General features: G+C 35.5%; 1 protein-coding gene across 2 annotated transcripts in view; it reads right to left on the bottom strand.

The window, feature by feature from the left end:
• Window positions 1-5,118: 5,118 nt before the first annotated feature.
• LOC107917884 (nuclear-pore anchor) overlaps window positions 5,119-16,740 on the bottom strand; it is a 30,648-nt gene continuing 19,026 nt past the window's right edge. The window contains exons 33-48 of one of the 2 annotated variants that reach the window (XM_016847268.2): window positions 15,894-16,010; window positions 13,367-13,459; window positions 12,444-12,596; window positions 12,296-12,349; window positions 11,654-11,767; window positions 11,318-11,395; window positions 11,031-11,180; window positions 10,883-10,954; window positions 9,097-9,252; window positions 8,949-9,002; window positions 8,716-8,803; window positions 8,571-8,644; window positions 8,359-8,487; window positions 7,572-7,676; window positions 6,821-6,995; window positions 5,119-6,742 (exon numbers count right to left, since the gene is read on the bottom strand). In XM_016847268.2, coding sequence (XP_016702757.2) covers window positions 5,340-6,742; window positions 6,821-6,995; window positions 7,572-7,676; window positions 8,359-8,487; window positions 8,571-8,644; window positions 8,716-8,803; window positions 8,949-9,002; window positions 9,097-9,252; window positions 10,883-10,954; window positions 11,031-11,180; window positions 11,318-11,395; window positions 11,654-11,767; window positions 12,296-12,349; window positions 12,444-12,596; window positions 13,367-13,459; window positions 15,894-16,010 — 3,015 coding nt within the window. In that variant the 3' untranslated portion in view covers window positions 5,119-5,339. Of the gene's footprint in view, window positions 6,749-6,820; window positions 6,996-7,571; window positions 7,677-8,358; window positions 8,488-8,570; window positions 8,645-8,715; window positions 8,804-8,948; window positions 9,003-9,096; window positions 9,253-10,882; window positions 10,955-11,030; window positions 11,181-11,317; window positions 11,396-11,653; window positions 11,768-12,295; window positions 12,350-12,443; window positions 12,597-13,366; window positions 13,460-15,893; window positions 16,011-16,740 lie in introns of both variants that reach the window. The other variant, XM_016847267.2, reaches the window with a different exon arrangement.

Raw genomic sequence — 16,740 nt, forward strand, 5'->3', positions numbered from 1 at the left:
CCCTAGAACTAGAATAAGCAAAACTCCTACTATAATGAGTAAAGAATGGCTTGGATCAATCCCTCGACAGCCACACTTCTCACACCGAGAACACATTTACTCTACAAAGGATAAAATGGAGTGGGTGAGCTTAACAAGCTCAGTGAATACCTAGAATAACCACTACGGAAACAAGTCATCACGCATCAACCAAACAACATACAGCATATTCCCAAAACATCATTAACTAAGTGCCATGATTCACATATTTAGTCATATTCCATGCATTCTTTTGCGCATTATTTATACAAACATTTAGGCATACATATATCAATTTCTGACACACATCAATCAAATATAAGCACATATAATTACATTTAGTTACAGTATATGATAATTTGGCTCTTGAGATTATGAAACATAAAGTGGACTCTATCACCACTCATCGGGTACATGGATCTCTACACACCACACATAAACTCATAGAGTCAAACATATCCCATAAGCGAAGCATATAGCTAATGTTCTGCAACACACCACACATACATATCCCAGTGAATGGAGCTCGGCTCACATTCCTTTATCTCTCCTAAACTGTCACTAGGCCTCAACGCCCCATATATCACAACACAAATAAGTGAGTACTCACAATCCTATGACATGTCAACTATATCCAACGGTTTCATCAAGTCACAAGGCCAAAATATTCATAATGTCATCAAATATTACTTACCGATTATCCGAACGTATTCACCGCATAATCATATCATTAGCACATTATACATACTGTCACATGACATGAATAACATACCATCATATTTATCGTCACAATAGTCATCCCAACATGTTTATATTTCATCATATCACAATCCTCTTCACAATTCACAACCATATTTATCACATATTTAGCATAGGTAAAAGAACACTTACACTCGAAATTTAAAGAAGGGGTTTAGGCTATCTCTAAATTCCCAAATACACAACAGATTGCTTGCGAGCAGCTATTCCAAAACACTCACCAATTAGGCTTTCGTCGAAAAGCCGAAAGCTTAAAGTAGCTTTTCCTTGTCTTTCACCTTGATCGTAGAAGGTTCCAATGATTCCGATACTCCACACATATTACCACACAATATACACAATCAAAATTTAGCCAAAGACTCACTTAAACCAACAAAAAACGCAAGCCTAAACTATATTCCTCAAGAAACTGAAATTTCGACTAACAAACTTGAAACTCAAATATTTCGGTCTATACTTAATCTTTTTGCCTAAAACGAATTCCATTCATCTAATTATTCACCTATGATTGATTCTCATTTAAACTGCTCAATTCGTGGTATCAAAATTTTTGACATGTTTATTGTAATTTTCACGAAAATTCATCAAGTCCTTAGAAATCCTTAACGAAACTTTAAAGCAAGTTTAGAAACCTTCTAATCATATTAAAATAATTGAAAAACACTTTGCAATCACGTTTTTATCCACAAACCCGAAATTCACCATTAATGACCCGATTTTTGGCTTTTATCAAGAACATGCATTTTAACAGCTAAAAACTTAGTTTTAAATACTAGATAACATTAAAAACTATAAGGAATTGAATCATTACCTTAGATGAAGAAAATCTATGCGTTTGATCGAAAATTCGAAAAATCTAAAAACTATAAGGAATTGAATCATTACCTTAGATGAAGAAAATCTATGCGTTTGATCGAAAATTCGAAAAATCCAAAAACTTGACAATGGAGGAACTATGGTATTTTTTTTGTGTTTTTCTTGGCCTTTTATAGAGGTTTAAGGTTTAAAGGTGATAAAAATAAAAAAAGATTAGGAATTTGAGTTCAAAATTGATTGAAATAGCAAGAGAGAATCAAGGGACGGCAACACTGATTTTGGGGAAGAGTTAACGTGAAAAACTGTAAGTGGGAAGAAGAAATAGGTTGGTTTTTTTTAAAATTTTGGTCTAATTCTTCTTAAAAACTCACAAATTTAACTCTTTTACAAATCACTCCTTTTTTTAAAATTAAAGGTATTTAAAACTCATTTTTAAAAATTGATTAAATTTATAAAAACCATAATTACAAACATTACCGATATGTCATGTCACAAAATTCTGAACACACGAAAGCTAAAATTCCTAAAATACCCCTAAAACTCTTAGGCCCTATTTTAGCGTGTGACATACATGCACTTGGGAAATACATGAACCAACAAATTGTATTCCCCTTACCATACATGAACTTGCATATTCAATGTTTGTTTCAAAAGTCACATTATTTCCCCTTGAAGGAACATCCATTTAAGAGCCTTGGTACATGAATTCAGCCATTCATGAATTTGGCAAGAACAATGCACTTGTGTGCAGAACTCAAATGGTCACTTAATGTTTAAAAAAATACATGAATTCTTATTGGCTAAGAAAATGAACGTGCATAAATTTGCATGGGAATACTAACAGTCATAAGCACCTCTTTGTGACTGGTCATATACCTACATACACTAAAAATAGAAACCATTAGCTCATTTGCTAAAATCACAAACAACAAATATCACTAAAACATACAATAGTTAAAACTCAAACACAATATAAATAAAAATATGCATGCTGTGAAATTAAAACATAATAAACATGACACATTAAAGACAACAATCATGTGACATGATATAAATATGATATGGACACACAAAAGTTGTGGAAACTAAATATAATGCAAAGCATAAATTGAAGACACACTTGACACCTCAAGATACAATACATTACTACATGAAGATCATAAATTAAACCAACGAAGTTTTAAACCCAAAAACTAATTGGCTAAGTGATAGGGCGCAAATATTTAATCCAAAGTAACATTTCATCTTAGTATTGGGCTTCACGCAATAGGCCCAATTATTCTTCCATAATAGTCCAAAACGAATCATGTTTGCAAATGAAAATATATCATTGGTCCACTCGTGAGCTCTTTTATTTGAATCTTCACAAGATGTGACGGAGCACATATCATCAAGCAAGCACTATAAAGATATATAAATACCAATGTTTTGACATTAACGAAGTAGCCTGCACCATTTTATATTTACTGACTTTAAGAGTACTAGTAGGTGTCCCAAAGTATAATCTCTCTACCTTGCAGACCACTTAAGACAGTAATCTAGCTCATTCCAGATCATCCTTTACAAATAGACATCAACAATTGACGCCATTAATGGGAATTCTTTGAACAAAAGCCGGACTCTCCCACCAAACAACCCAACTTAACTATCACAAATACCCAAAATCACAAGCCTAGGTCATAAATGTAGACAACTGTCTTTCAACCGCCCATGGTAACTTTCAGCACTAGCCATCCACCCAAACCAGTTAGCACTGGAACGAGTAGTCCAACCCAAACCACTAACCTCCCGATGTAGTACATTTATTACGAGATCCCTTTAGCCTATTTTACTAATTAGGTATAGTCAAGCCACGACAATAGTACTATGAAATGCAATTGCAACCAACCGAGTAATTCTTAGAATGAGCACTTTATTGGTCACATCTAGACCAGCAAATATTAAAATTCTCCATTGATGTTGCCAGTGTCATTAATTGCAAATGCCATGTCATCCATTCCACAACAACTTGATTCTCACTCTAAATGTACCTCGTAATTTAACTCCTTCCCAACACCTTTGATGCAAAACAAAAGATATTGAAGAAGACACAGAAGGAATTGGAGCAAATCCACCGACAAAAATCGTCGCACAACCTTCTAGACAGATCTTATCAGATAGAAGTTCAAACTCCTCTAGAGGGAACAACACACAACCTCTGCTAAGACAACGGACACTCTCCAACCACCATCTAAATGAAGGATAAAGTTTTGTCAACCAAATCCGGTCGATAGCGCAAAATAAGTAGCTGCATTAAAACAAAAGCTATAAAACTCAAGGCAATCCAACGATTGAGTGTTCAAATGTTGCACAGATCGCCCTGCCATTGGTCATAAGACAAATCCATGTATCAACCAAAGTGAAATTATTCCCAAAAATCTACGATGGCTCCACACACGCGACCGACAATCTAAATCATTTCAGGGCTTTCCATAACCTCAAGAATGTTCCCAATTTGATAAGTTTTCCCAACCACGCTCTATGGTCCAACCAAAACATAGTGGCATTCTCTTACCCTTGGGTAAATCGCAAATTCGATCGGTTGAATCAAGACTTTATGACCTGCTTTGGAAATTGCATGGTGACATCCAGAACTTCTGCAAGCTTAATGTCCATCGCTCAAAGTTAAAGACGGTACTTTATACGAGTACATTAGATGATTCCACATCGCAACAATGAGTCATTCAGGCATTTATATTTGGATTTAGGCATGCGATATGCATTAACAGATGCACAATTGTCTAGGCTCCATCAATTTTATAAGGACTGGAGTAGAAGTAGAACTGGCCAAGAAAAAGATTGAGCAAGCCGACAAAATCCAGTGAAAATACGAACAATCTCATCCAAAGAACGTCGAAGAAAAGAAACGGGGATGGAACTCATCAAACTCAAAAATTTGAACAGTACACTCAACATAATGTGAATCGATATAATATACGCAATAAAGGAAAAAATATTAGTTGTGGAACCACCACCTAAGAAAGAGATTGGAGTCAAAGAAATCCTAAAAAGCGTTATGAGTTCATGACAGGTACAATCAACGTTATAATCGGAGTTTATGAGTAGCGAACACAGCAGATCCAAAAGGAAAAATTGCCTGCAAACTGTGATGAAACTGGATACTTAAAACCCTAAGGAGAAAAGAGATGTAGTCTGTTAGTTCCGACCAAGACGACGAACTATTGATTGATAATGGTTGTGATCCGAATGTTGTTTCTTCAGTCTAATAAACAATGGAAGTGCATTGCTGAAGATGGGTTTTACAAAGTCCGAGCTAATCAACCAATCCTTGTGAAAAGATCGATCGTTGCATACTACTGCTGCTATTATTATTATTAAATGAAATAAAAACAAACTAGTAGAGACAAAATTCTTGACTGAGAAAAATAAGTTATCCACAATGTATTTCTTCTGCGTTTTGGAAGCTTTCGTCTTGTGTATTCTTGAAATTCAATTTATTAGCATAAGAGCTATAGACAAAAGATATTTGCCAGCCCAAGCTTGTCATTCATTCATTCCTTCATTTAGCACCCACTGCTCAATATTATGTCCGTTAAAATATATTACGTTAAAAACTTCTCATCTCCTAACTTCTTTCCCAAAAATATTTTTAATAAGATTCATAGAGAAAAAAAAAAGTACATCCTCTCATCTCATTTCATCTTCTCTATTCTTACCTCTCCAGTCTCCAGCATAACAAATATAGGTCACTGTTGATCAGAATTTTGCGGTCCCCCACCTGCTCGTCCACCACGCGCACTGCGCCCCCTAGCACCTCGAGCACGCACTGCAACCCTTCCACGACCTCTACCTGAAGTAGTAGAACCCAGTACTCCTGCCTGTCTTAACATTGCTCTTTCCCTGGCTCTCTCTTGAAGATTTACCAACGTTGAGGTTGCACTACCTCCACTCCCGCTCCCAGTCCCACTTATGGGAGACATCTGCTTCACATCCTCTGCTTCTGCTGCTGCTGCACCGCTTGAACTACCTACGTTTTTTGAGACCTCACCCTCAGGTGTACCACTTGTTGTGCCACTCTCATTAGTGCCAGCGGCAGCGGCAGCGGCAGCGGCAGCGGCTTCAGGCATTGGATCCGTCTCCACTACACTCTGCTCATTACCATCATTCGACTTTTCAGATCCTTCGGCAACAGTCTCTTCACCTATATAACCTTCCTCATTCTTCTCATCATTTACAGCATCAGGAGAGTTATCACCTTCTGCTGTGGTAACTAGAGCTTCATCATCAACCCCTGAAGGTGAAGCCAGAGGAGATGAAACTAGCTCTGCCTGACCATCGCCAAACTCAGAGGATCCCACCACATTGTGCGCATCATTACCTCCTTCAGTATCTGCTGCTACCTCAGGGACCAGCTCTCCTTCTTCTCTCTCACTCTCAGTTTCTAGCACGGGCTGTAGATTATCTTGCTCTGCTGGATTCTTTGAATCTTCATCAGCTACCACCTCGTTTCCACTTGGTTTATCCAAGATCTCATCCGATATATTGTTCTTATTTTCCTGCAATCCAACCTCATTCATGCCATCTACCTGGGGTTCTTTTGACTCTTCAAGATTTTCCTCCATTGTGTAAGCCTCTTCCTTCTCAACATCAACAAGCTCCTCATTTGAACCTTGAGTTACATCACCAACATTATCATAAGCTTCGTCTGTTACTTGTGGACAACCAACATTTTCTGAGAGTGCAGCAAATTGACCTTCAGCAGCCTCTTGTCCAGAATCTGGACCCTTTGATTTCTTAAGAGCAGGTACAACCACATCCGTGCTGGTCTCCCCGGGAACTGGCAAATTCTCACTCAACTCAGATGTAGCAGAAGCCAGACGTTTGCGAACTGATTGTTGGTTTTGTGAAGTGAGAGTTCCTTCAGCATCAACATCGTGTGATGTAGCTTCTGACATCTCCACATCACCCTGTGGCTCTTCAGGTTTGACAAAACGTGGGCGAACAAGCCTCCTCCCTGTTTTACGAGTGTCAGTATTGGTTTTAGGTAAAATAGATCTCCTCTCTTCAGATGTTTTGGCCAGTTGCTGGTGACTTGTTACAGGAACTGTTGAGGATGCAATAACGGGACCCTGATCCGAAACTACTGTGCCTGAAACTGAAATAAGGTTATCACACCAAGGGAAGAAAAAGAAAGAAGAAAAGAAGCCACAATTCTCAGAAAAGTCACCTGTTAAGACTGGTGTAGAATTGTCAACTGCAGGAACATCTCCAGATATGGAGCCAGTTCCAAGCTCATTTAGAATTGAACGTGCTACTTTCTCAAAATCTTCTGCAGCAGATAGATATGATGAAGCATGATCATCAGAGATGGTGCCAGAAAGAAGATGAAACACTGAGGTACCCTGGAAAAGTTAAATCCAGCAAGATATCAGTTACTATTTACAATATCAATGCTCAAAAGTACTTAATACAAGCAGGCCTGAAAAAGATAGTATTTGTCCCCCTTTCTTGTTCAAAACTAACTTCAATATATGTAAACACTAATCATACATAACTGCTAAAATCATAGGAAAGGCTGCTTTTGCCTTTTCATTCAAAGCAAGACTGAAGCCCCAAGTCCCTCTCAAGAATCAATTAGTGTTTCCAGTCAAGAACCTCTATCTTCTTTTAAAAGCGATTAACAAACTGACAGTCAGGAGCATATAATAATAAACAATAAATAAATCTCTAATTTGGCATTAATAAAAAAGGGAGAAAAGGGGGAAGAAGTTATCGTTCTGACAAAAGGTTTTTCACTTTGTGTTCCCTTTTATTTTTTTCAAGTGTTACGAAATAAAAGAAGTTAGTGTGATTTTGAAAGCAATTTATTTGATCCTTCGCTATACACGGAGTATGACTGATAGAAGGAACCAGACCCTTTGCTCACCAAAACACATTAAGAAAACTAATAAATTGATAAACCTCACAACTTCTTTTACCTGAGGAAGATTTCCCTCAGCATGTTTGAGCTTTTCTAGTTCTTCTGAGATTCGCTTCACCGAGAGTTGATACTTCTCAAGCTCACCTAAAACGGTTGTCTTTCCCTGTAAAATATTAAGAGAGAAACAAACATAAACAAGACCGAAGTTAAGGGTGAAATTCACAGCACAATACTGTGTTCTGCTTGGGGGTATAATTGAGCAGAAACGGTACATATCTCAGCTTGAACTTTAAAGAGATTTTCTAGCAAGAAAGAAGCCACATTTTCTGATCTCATTCAATTAGGCTCGTAAACAAGATAAAGTAATTTGATTAAGCTCAAACTTGATACTTTGTACTGAGGTCGACACGTTTCATATACAAATATCTTTTTAATAAATTAAAAATACTTACAAAATATAATAAAATATTATTATTAGGTACACCGACAGTAAGCATTTTTAACTCCAGAGGCAGACCATATTTACAGCATGTACCATATTATTTGTTTACTAAATAAAATCCAAGGAATGTGTCAGTTTTCTTCAACTCCAATTGTGGAGTTAAAAAACTCTATTGGCAGTTTACATGATAATTGTCCAACATAATATGACAAAAACATATATTAAAAAATAATAAAACTAGGGCCAGGGATTAATATGATTGAACTCAATCCGCTCAATAATTCAAGCTCAAGCTTAGCATGACGCTGTCCAAGTTGACTTCAGGTAGCTAACATGTACATTAACCATTGACAACCCTTCCAGTTCATGAGGCAAAATATGCTCGAAGAACAAATAGACAAACCTTTTCAGTTTTCCTGACTGCTTCCATAATAGTCCGTTCACACTTGATACGTTTTGCTTTCTCATTCTGATGTTCATCCTTCTCTTTCTTCAACTCTTCTCTTTGTCTCTCAACAGTTTTCTCCAGAATCTGTGCAAATAGTGTGGAAGAAAAAATTGTGGACAAATAAAGAAAAGAAGAAAAAGGGAAAAGAAGAAAATCAGCTTAAGCACCTGTATTCTAGTGTCTTTCTCCTCTTTTTCCTTCATGACCTGGTCACCAGTAATATCACTACCGGACCTTCTACCTGCTTTGAGAATTCAAATGTTTACAACAAGATGCTTAGATAATAAAAGATAATTCTAAGAAAAATTCTACCTTGTTTCAATTCCTCCACCAGTTTCAAATGACCTTGATTTTCTCTGCTCAATTGCTCCTTTTCCTTTGCGAAACTCTCAGCTCTCCTCTGGCAGAATTTTTTTTTTTTTTAAGTTAGGTAAAAATAAGAACCAGAACACAAAATGCGAAATTCACAACTCCATTTCTTAAAGCACTGTAGTCAAAATGAGCAAGAAAATGCATCTAAGTAACAGTTTCCATTTCATAACCACCTTAAATTGAACAACAAGCTTCTTCTGCTTCTCAATGTCTGACTTTAAATTTGCCTACACAAAAAATAATACAGTGAAATACTTTTTTACACCTAAAGTGAAGCCTAAAAGTTTATAGCTTAAATTACAGAGAATTGGAGAGTTTTACCTCTTGCTGCAAAATATCGTTTAACTTCTTATCCTTCTCATTGAGTTCCAACTTGCTGTTTGCAAGATCTTGTTCCAGTTTTGATATAATATCCTGCTTCTTAGACAGAAGGTTTGTGATCTCTTCAATCTGAGCGTCCTTCTCTTTCAAGTTTTCCTGGATTGATATATTCACATCAGAAATCAAATAAAAAAGTAATACAAGCTAATATAAAATTATAACCGCTGTCAATAAGACTATAACAAAATGATAGATTAGCTGATCAGCCTACTAAAGAAACCTTAAAATCGGCATGCCAGTTCCGATTTGGTTTCTCCCTTTTCAGCATAGAAGTAAATTCTTAAAGCATGTCATTTCCACATAAATTTCCAGTGCCATCAAAGGCACAAGAAACTTTCTGAGTACTATCGCCTGTTGTGGAAGACACCAAAAGAGTGCTTCCCTAAGTGAAGGTGCAATATGTATGTGTATTTTGTATGTAGTTGTCTATATATACAAAATAAGCTTAAGATATATAATTCTGATAATAAACCCTAGGGTTGTCCAATTATATTTCCTACAAAACATGCAAAATTATGTTTCTCAATTGTTGGTAAACATGCACTGTCTCCTTATGTTCTAGCTGTTACAGTTGAATAGTCAAATATTAAGCTATAAAAAATTTAATATGGTTCCCTTTGTTTGCTATTAAAGTTACAATTAATAAAGAAATTTATAAAGAACTTCAATCATGCTAACTTTTTTTGCACTACCGCTTTACAAAACCCATGCCTAGGCAAACCAGGAATTTGTTTAATCAATGTGCCTTGCCTGAAAGGGATTGACGTGCTTTTGTTGTCTGGCACATGGTGCAAGATGCACGCCTTGAAAAACACACTAAATTTCTAGAGTCTAAACACAAATTAAATGAAAACAGTCTGTTCTTGGTTAAAAATGTAAAACCAAGGCTTACAATAAAATGTAACAATAAAGTATTAGTATTTGTAGGACTTCATCGCTGACACATGAAGGCCTCCAAAGATGTTTAAATGGTAAAATATTGAACTCACAAAAGTTCAGTTTCCAGAAAAAAATGTTGTAACATTTTTTAACAAGCAGGTCCAATCATGTTGTTCAATTTGCCCTTAAGAAAATGGGCAATCTATCTAAAAACAAATAGCATATAGCAAAATCTTAACCACACAAAAGACTCAAGGGATAAAAAAAGAATAATTATTAATAGAAATAAACCAAAGATGAAAAAAGGAATAACTCGAATGTTTAACTAGGAACTAAAAGAATGTGTTAGTACCCCTTTAGTTTACCAACATTTAACACCAGAAATTTAAATTTAATAAGTCAAAAAGTATTAATGAATTCATCTTCTGTTATCATCTCCTACTTTCCATGTCTGTTAGTTAGGATGACATCCCTCCACTTTCAAATTCCAGTAGCATTAGGAGGTTATGCCTACATTTTTTCCTTTCATTCCTTAAACCCTAAAACCACCAAGCAGTCTTTAAGGTTTGAATTCAATAGTAGTTACGCAGAAAATTATTCTGGCGTTAGGATGCTTTAGCTTGAGATTTTAGGCTATCTCTTAACAAACCAGCACCATAGGTAAGCAAAAGAAAACATCTTCCCGAAGTCCTAATTTTCGCCGCATTAAGTCTGATTCTGTCTTGCATTCCCCCACAACTATATCTATTGCAGGTGGCAGTATCAACGTGATTCTAGAAGTTCCCATTCACAAATTGCATTTCAAATACTTATAACAAGGTGACATGTTCATAAAAGGACATCCTACCTCCTTCTGTAGAACATCATTTTTCAGACGGTTATAGTCTTCCACATCAATGTTTCTACATCTCTCAAGTAACTACAACAGAAGAAATATATGTTAAAATGTCACAATAAAGAAAAAAACAGTAGTACTCTTTAACCTGTGTTCATACCTCAGAGACCCTCTTTTCCAAGATCTCTCTCTCTCTCAGATGCTTTTCAATTTCCTTTTTAGAAGCTTCAACCTCAAATTGCCTCTCCATCAGCTGGCTCTCTAGAGCTTCAGATTCAATCTTATGTTTATGAACCACCTCGCGTAATTTCTATAAGCAAAACAGGTAAGTTTGTAAAAAGACAAATTTAATAAATAAATTTAAATAAATACAGCTTATTATGAAAAGTAACTATATTGATATTTTTTTCCCAAAATGATCTTAGGCCAAGAGTGCCAGGATTCTACCTGGCATTCCTCAAAATTGTGCTTGTTCTCCTCTCTAAGCTGCATGTTGCTTTCACGGAGTAAATTCATTTCCCTGATCTGCATAAAAAAACAAAAACAAAAAAAAAGAATTACATGATCTAACTATCAGGTTTTTGGAACAAAAATATTAACAAGGGCAACATTAAAAGAAATAGGGATAAACTAATAAATGCCAGGTCTCTGAAAGGGTACTGGAATTGACAAGGTGTCAACATATTTTGGAAGAAAAGAAAACTATATAAGGGGACAAAAACATAGGGGGAAAAAAAAAAGCCAAATGAACTAACATAATTTTGGCAGGAAGTAAAGACTAACCTGGTGCTGTAAAGACTTGATCTCATCCTCTGTCATCAACACTGCTCTTGAATTGGCACGCTCAGCATTAAGTGTGGCTTTGGCACTTTCTTCTGCCTTAAGAGCATTCTCAAGCTACAAAACAAATGCAAGGAAACTTATGGCATTAAACAATTCCATGAAACAGGAGAACTGCTGTTCCATTTTGAAGCCAACACTATAATATATACAAACTTTTACCACAAAATTAAACAAGGAAAAGAGGACACACCACATTTGATGACATATTAATCTCAAAACCATATTTTCTACATATTCTTTGATTTCACAAAGCTCTTTTGAGCAAACAAAAGATTTGAACCAACCACTTTCATTAAAGTACCTTTAGCCTCCTTAATATATATAGAATCCATCTACAATGTAGTTGTGATCATAGGCAATTCAAATAGAGTTTTCAAGTAAGAAAAATAAAATAAATTCATTATATCATCAGAGTGAGGGGTATCTTATAAAAAGTTCGGAAAATAACCTGAAAAGTTCATCATTTTTTTAATAAGGATAAAACCACAATAGGTAGATAGGAAACCGAACTTGACTATGACAAATATGACTCAGAACATCAAATATGCAATTCAGTTAATATTACGTAAAGGAATTACTAACTTGTGATTGCAACCGTAGCTTCTCCTGCTTCAATAAAGATATCTCTGTTTCCGCCTATAGAAAATCACAAAACATCAGAAAGTACAGGCAGCATTAGAAAGACAAAAGGAGAAATAATCTACCCAAAAAAAAAACAAATGGAACATACTATTTGTTTTGTCCGTCGGAGGTAATTAATGACATTCTGCAAACCAGAATCACCATGTGAATCTGGAACAGAACTTTCAGCAAGTGCAGAACCACGATCTTTCTCAGCATACTGAATATGCATAGCTTCAATCCGGCTGTGCAATATCTTGTTCTGAAGAACATGTGACAAAGGATCATATTAATAATCATAGAAAACTGCATTTTTCTACTCTTGCATTAAAATAAAACTACAACATATATTCTAGAGTAGAAAAACAAACAAAAAAAGGATAGCATCAAATACATTATTTCAATCTGAACAAATAATAGTAGAAGGAAGACATGCTTCAACCCTTTCAAAGTTCGCTCACAGGTGTCTTGTCTAAGAAACAAGTTGTAAATCAAAATGTACATCCAATGGTTCAAATCTTCACTAGAATGGCCTATACTTAAGGGAAATAAATTCTAAGTGCAAAACACTGCAACCCATCAATTCAATTATCCAACAGATAATGCTAGCCAGGACACCACAGCATTGGAAATGCTGATTATAGTCCGAATTAACACCTGAGTAGCCTAATATGCAATTGTTGTGACTGTATCTACCCTATTATTTAAATTAGCATTGAAGCTATCAAGTTTCTGAAAGGGAAAAATGTTGGTTTGAAAGTAAAATTGCCTTCTTTCCTATTCTCATCAAATAAGCTAGTTGCTCAATGTTAATGTTCCTTGAACACATCATACTCTTGCATATAAAGTTGGGAATAATGAGGAAAAGTACATGTTTCATGAGTTTGAATTATACAACCTGAAACTCCATCTACAAGAGGAGAACCGATATTACTGCACCAGTGAGAATGAATGCAGAGAGGAGAGGAGAGGAGACGACTAAGGTGCAAGAACAAAAAGAAATAAACAAGCGGAACTCACACCAACACTGACCTGTTCATTAAGTTCATCATATTTTTTCTCAGCTTCTTTCCTTGATTCCTCGAGAACTGATTTCTCCATCTCCCACCTAGCCTTAAGTTCAGCCTGGAAAGAACATATTCAGGTAACCAGGTCATATCAATGCATTTAGCAATATACAAATTCCAACATAAAAATAACTAAATAAATAAAACAGAAAGAGTAACTCATAGAATAAACCACTTGACGAATTGCAGTGAACAGTGACATAACATGAAAATGTCTACTGAAGCAGAGTAATTTCAAATCCCCCAATTTAAAAGGCTATAGACAATCATAAAAATATGCATCATATTTAACAGCATGCAAACAACTTCAATGTTAAGCAGGGATCTATTATATAAGTTCTACTTGTTTATCAACCATTTTCCTTTTGCTCTTGAAACAAAATTTTAAAAAGGAAAAAATGTTGTAGATGAAAAATTTACACAACCATGAAGAATTTATAAATTTAAATTTGATTTCCCTGACTAACAAGGAAGCATAATTTTTAATTTTTATGCAATTATTACGCTCAAATCATTGTTGCTCTTTAACCACTTACTTAAACTTAGGTTTCATAAAAACTCCCAAAAAGTAAGAATGCAAAGACCTGACCTTTTATTTTGTATGAATTTGAAGCTTTTTACAATTATTTAATAAATAAATAATTTGTTGGATGTCACCTAGTGTTGTAAAAACAGGACCAGACCGGGCCAGTTCAACCAGGAATAGTGGATGTACCAAATCAACTATAATGTTAAAACCAGAAAATGAGTGAACCAGCAAGAGCCGATAATAAACTGGAACCAGAAAGTGATTAATCTAGGAAAACATGGAGAAAAATTGGCCGAAACCATTAACAGAGAAAACAGTGGTCTCATCCATATTTTTTAAACTGAAGAGGTTGGAAAAAATGGGTAACTAATGCAACTCTTAGCTCGAAGTTGACTGGTAAAAATAATGGTAGAAAGGGGCAACTGAAAGAGAAGAAAAGCTAATAAGAAAGCCAGAACTAAGAACAAAAGAGAATGAGAGGCTTAGGGTTCAATGGAGAAAGGGCGCGACAGAAACTGAAAGAAAGGAAGCATGGGAAAAGAGAAGGTTCGATAGAAAAGAAAGGGAATTGTTTATTTGCTAATGGGTTTTGGATAGTATTTCTGGATTTATGTAATGTTTCGGCCTTATTTAATGGGTTACTAATGAACCGGCCGGTAAATGTTAAAGCTCCTGTTCCAGATTATCATAGTTGCCCCTACTTATATAATAACCCATTAAAGCTCCGGTAAATGTTTTTGGTATCAGCCATTGCAGGTAATTGGGTTTCATTAGCCACATTGCGACACAAGCTCGAATTAAATTCCCCTAAACTCTGGGGTTCTTGCAGCTCAACAGTTTCACCTCTTAACTGTTTCTTTCTTGCCCTACTATTACAGCACTTCACCACCCCCTATCATCTCATATCCGACCACTGAGCTGCCTCAGAACATTGAACCACAAGTGCTTTCCATCACAATAACATGCCATCTCATCACTCAAATCAGGCCACTATAATTACCAAACATAAACTATGCCGAAAATAGGTTTCGACTATAGTAGGCTTGCCTAAATATGGTTAGTAAATAATAAACACCTAACATTTTAAGTTTTATTAGTATTGTGGGTTTTGGGATAGTATTCCTGGATTTCCTGAGTCTCCCTTGAATCTCTGAATATCCAAAACAATTAATTGAATTTATTTATATGAGTAGGAGCAACTATGATAATCTAGAATTATCAACAAATAAATATAAACAAAATGTTAAAGCTCCTGAAAAATAAAATACAAAAAAAGGTGTTTTTACACTGACAGGCCCTGCTGACATAAGCTCCAGATTGGACATCACTTGTACCAAGTCTTGATTAGAGAAGCTTGCACCCATTGTTTAATATTATTTTCCTTTTATTTTAAGGATACTCTTTTCCATTGTTCATGACTTACAGAACCATCTCATCTCACCACTTTTTTACAACAATCAGTAATAAGAGCCCTTTATTTCTCTCCCAACTAGACTTCTCTTTCTCTTCATTCTACTCAGTTTGAACCCCACATAGTTCCTCAAAATTATTCTTCCTACCTGTGATCCTATGTAATTTCACATCTTAAAGACATTTCACTAACTTCAAAATTGCTCGAGATTATTTGAGTCTCTGCAATCAATTGGATTAAATCAATGTTGGTCTCAATTTAAAAGTGGCATTCTTAGTGAAGACGGGTTTAAGATGTAAAGGAAGAGATGGACATTTCTTGATATATTTTGCATCTGATCCGTGGTTTTCCTGTTTGAGCTGAGCTTGAACTAAACATTAAAATCACTAAAGCCCAAACAAGTTCAAACTCCATACTAGTAAGATAACATTAGCCTCAACACAACCAAGCTCAACAATGGGGCACTCATTCCCAGCCCAAAAAAGCAGGCAAAAAATTCAACATACAAAACAAACAAACAAAAATAAAATAGAAAGTGTAAAAATAACATACATTTTCACTTTTATGTGCATCAGCCAGTTTACGCAACTCAGATGCTTCCTCTTGCAGTAAAGCCAACTCTTGTGAAGTTTTAGTCAACTCCTGAATTGTCTCTGATTGTAGAATAACCTGTTCAAAGAGGATGTCACTAAAGCAATCAAGACTATTACGCAGCCCCGAACAGTTTTCATTAAATAGAATGCATAAAAGCTGTAAAAACTCAAAAAAAACCCGTATAGACAAACTCGAAACAAAGATCTTTCTTTACAAGCATATGATTTGATTCCCTTCAAATGAATAACCAACACACAAGCATTTCACATTATTTAATTGGGTGTCTTGAGATCATAACCAAGAAATTTCAAATTCAGGGATGGTAATAAATGGAAGATGACAACCCAAGGCAATACGAGTTTAATAGGGTATCATGAATATGCAAATACATAAGAACATATTCACATATTTCCACTGTGGTCAAAGTTGAAAAGCACCATCAACAGACTAGAAACCCCTGTATTAATCCAGAGGTAAATTGCCAAAAATGTACTCATGCAACAAAAGCAAGGTGCAAATAAATGCACATAAAAGAACATTTATTTGTATATAACACACTCAAAAACATAGAGCTTAAAAGTTGACTCCACTACTCCACTCCACAGCCTGATGTTTGAACAATAAACTTACAGGTGAGAAACTGTCGAGTGTCAAGTATAATAGATACTCTGATTCATATTTCCAAAAATAAATGGTACCCTGCTTCTTAAGATGAACATAAAAGCACCTTGACCATGCTACATAAACCATATCAGATCAATATTAAAGGAAACGATACTTCATATTTAATTAAGAACAATGCCCT

Source organism: Gossypium hirsutum, chromosome A01 (assembly GCF_007990345.1).
Source record: "Gossypium hirsutum isolate 1008001.06 chromosome A01, Gossypium_hirsutum_v2.1, whole genome shotgun sequence".
NCBI classification, from domain to species: Eukaryota; Viridiplantae; Streptophyta; class Magnoliopsida; order Malvales; family Malvaceae; genus Gossypium; species Gossypium hirsutum.